The sequence below is a fragment of the Adiantum capillus-veneris genome, chromosome 27 (assembly GCF_014529385.1).
Source record: "Adiantum capillus-veneris isolate H3 chromosome 27, ASM1452938v2, whole genome shotgun sequence".
Lineage (NCBI taxonomy): Eukaryota > Viridiplantae > Streptophyta > Polypodiopsida > Polypodiales > Pteridaceae > Adiantum > Adiantum capillus-veneris.
This window is the reverse complement of record NC_140957.1, coordinates 38,814,349-38,816,028: the sequence shown is the minus strand read 5'-3', so window position 1 is coordinate 38,816,028 and position 1,680 is coordinate 38,814,349. Positions and strand designations below refer to the sequence as shown.

Genomic DNA, 1,680 nt, shown 5'->3' with positions numbered 1-1,680 from the left:
AATCGTTGAATAGCTGGCCTTTCACTATGCATGTCGAAGCCAAATATTCTCCACATAGCCTCAAATGAAGAAACATAACATGCATTGAGATAACTCTTGATCTCATCAGTAGCTCCTTCACAATCTTGAAGAACAATAGTGGCTCGATCATGTCCCTTGTAGACATACTTATAAAGATATTTCACGGCAGTGACAGTTGAGCAGATCTCCACATTAATATGGGCTTGGTATCTTAGTGATAAGAGGGGGGTATAAGGTACAACCCAACGATTATCTAAATTGTAATTTTTAGACGGAGCAAACCTTCCATCATCTCGTCTCATGTACACAGCATATCCACTTTCGTTTACATTTGTAGACGTAGAAAATGTTCGTGGAAACTTAAATCTGCATTTTCCATCAACCATACATGGAGAACTTGGGTTCAAAGGACCACATGGCCCATGAACATTACAACGACTCACTACATCAAATAATTCTGGAAACACATTCTTGTCAGGGAGCTCTGCACAAACCAACTTGTCATAGTGTAATGTATCTATGGGTTTATATTCGGATGCAAGTATCAACAATATATGAGCATGAGAAAGACCTCTCTTCTGAAACTCAATCACCGAAACATGTCCAATCACCTCCCCAGACACGGCTTGCTTGATAAGTAAATGCATCATATCTTGGAACTTCTGATAAAACACTCGTATAGTTAGATCGGGATGATCAACAGCACTTTGTCCAAGTAGTAATGCATCATCTATTTCCTTCCATCGTGGATTACATGTGAATGTGATGAAGAGATCCGATTTACCCATACTACGAACAATTGCCATTGCATCTTGAAATAGTTGGCACATATATCTTGGACCTCCAACAAAAGATGAAGGCAAAACAATTCTACGGCCAACATTTTGTCCTTCAGCCCTCTCTAAGCCATCTCTAGCCTCAACCATGTCCACGGATCCTTGGTACACTTCACCACGAAGTGTTTTTTGGTTATTTCGCATCCACAAAAGCCGTGACTTCTCTAGAGTACTATAAGCATCCACGACATACTGTTATAATAGCCTACCCCCTCGAAGAAGACACTCCACAGTATCATCTCTTATTTGTAAGCGAAAGGCATAATATTGCATTTGACTCTCTTTTTTTCCATCGGTAGTCTGTAAATAAAGATGCCATCCATCCTCTCCACTTGGAAATAATAAAACATACAATAAGGACATGTAAGCTCGATGCATACTGGAGATTCTTTTCAAGCCCCTGTGTCGAAAATTCAGTACAATGTCGCGATAGCCAATATTTCTATCATCCCCTTGTCCTGGCATAATTGCAGCAGCCTCCGAACCCCTTGGAGCAAGATATTGCCAACCATCACAATGATGCTCCGCAATAACCATCCTCATATTGGGTACAATAGCATCTCCAGACAAAGAAGCAACAGATCGTATTTGCATAGGGATTTACTCTATGCATCATCAATTGTAAACACTCTAGAATACTACGATCTAAATTTGAAACATGATGCAATCTGTTGCTCAACTCATGTTCAGTATCAAAAAAATATAATTGTGCAAAGCATGGAACTTCATTTTGTCCTCCAAGCGCTAAAGAACCAATGCTATGATAGGCAGAGCCATGAACCTTAAAAGTGTATACACCTCTCCCACCATAATTAATAGTTTC

The 1,680-nt window shown here is 39.8% G+C and overlaps 1 protein-coding gene across 1 annotated transcript; it reads right to left on the bottom strand.

Annotated features, from left to right (window-relative positions):
* Positions 1 to 1,052: 1,052 nt before the first annotated feature.
* LOC147421809 (uncharacterized) lies at positions 1,053 to 1,451 on the bottom strand. The gene has a single exon (XM_086502974.1). It carries the CDS (start codon positions 1,449 to 1,451, stop codon positions 1,053 to 1,055), a length of 399 nt encoding a protein of 132 aa, XP_086359100.1.
* Positions 1,452 to 1,680: the final 229 nt, after the last annotated feature.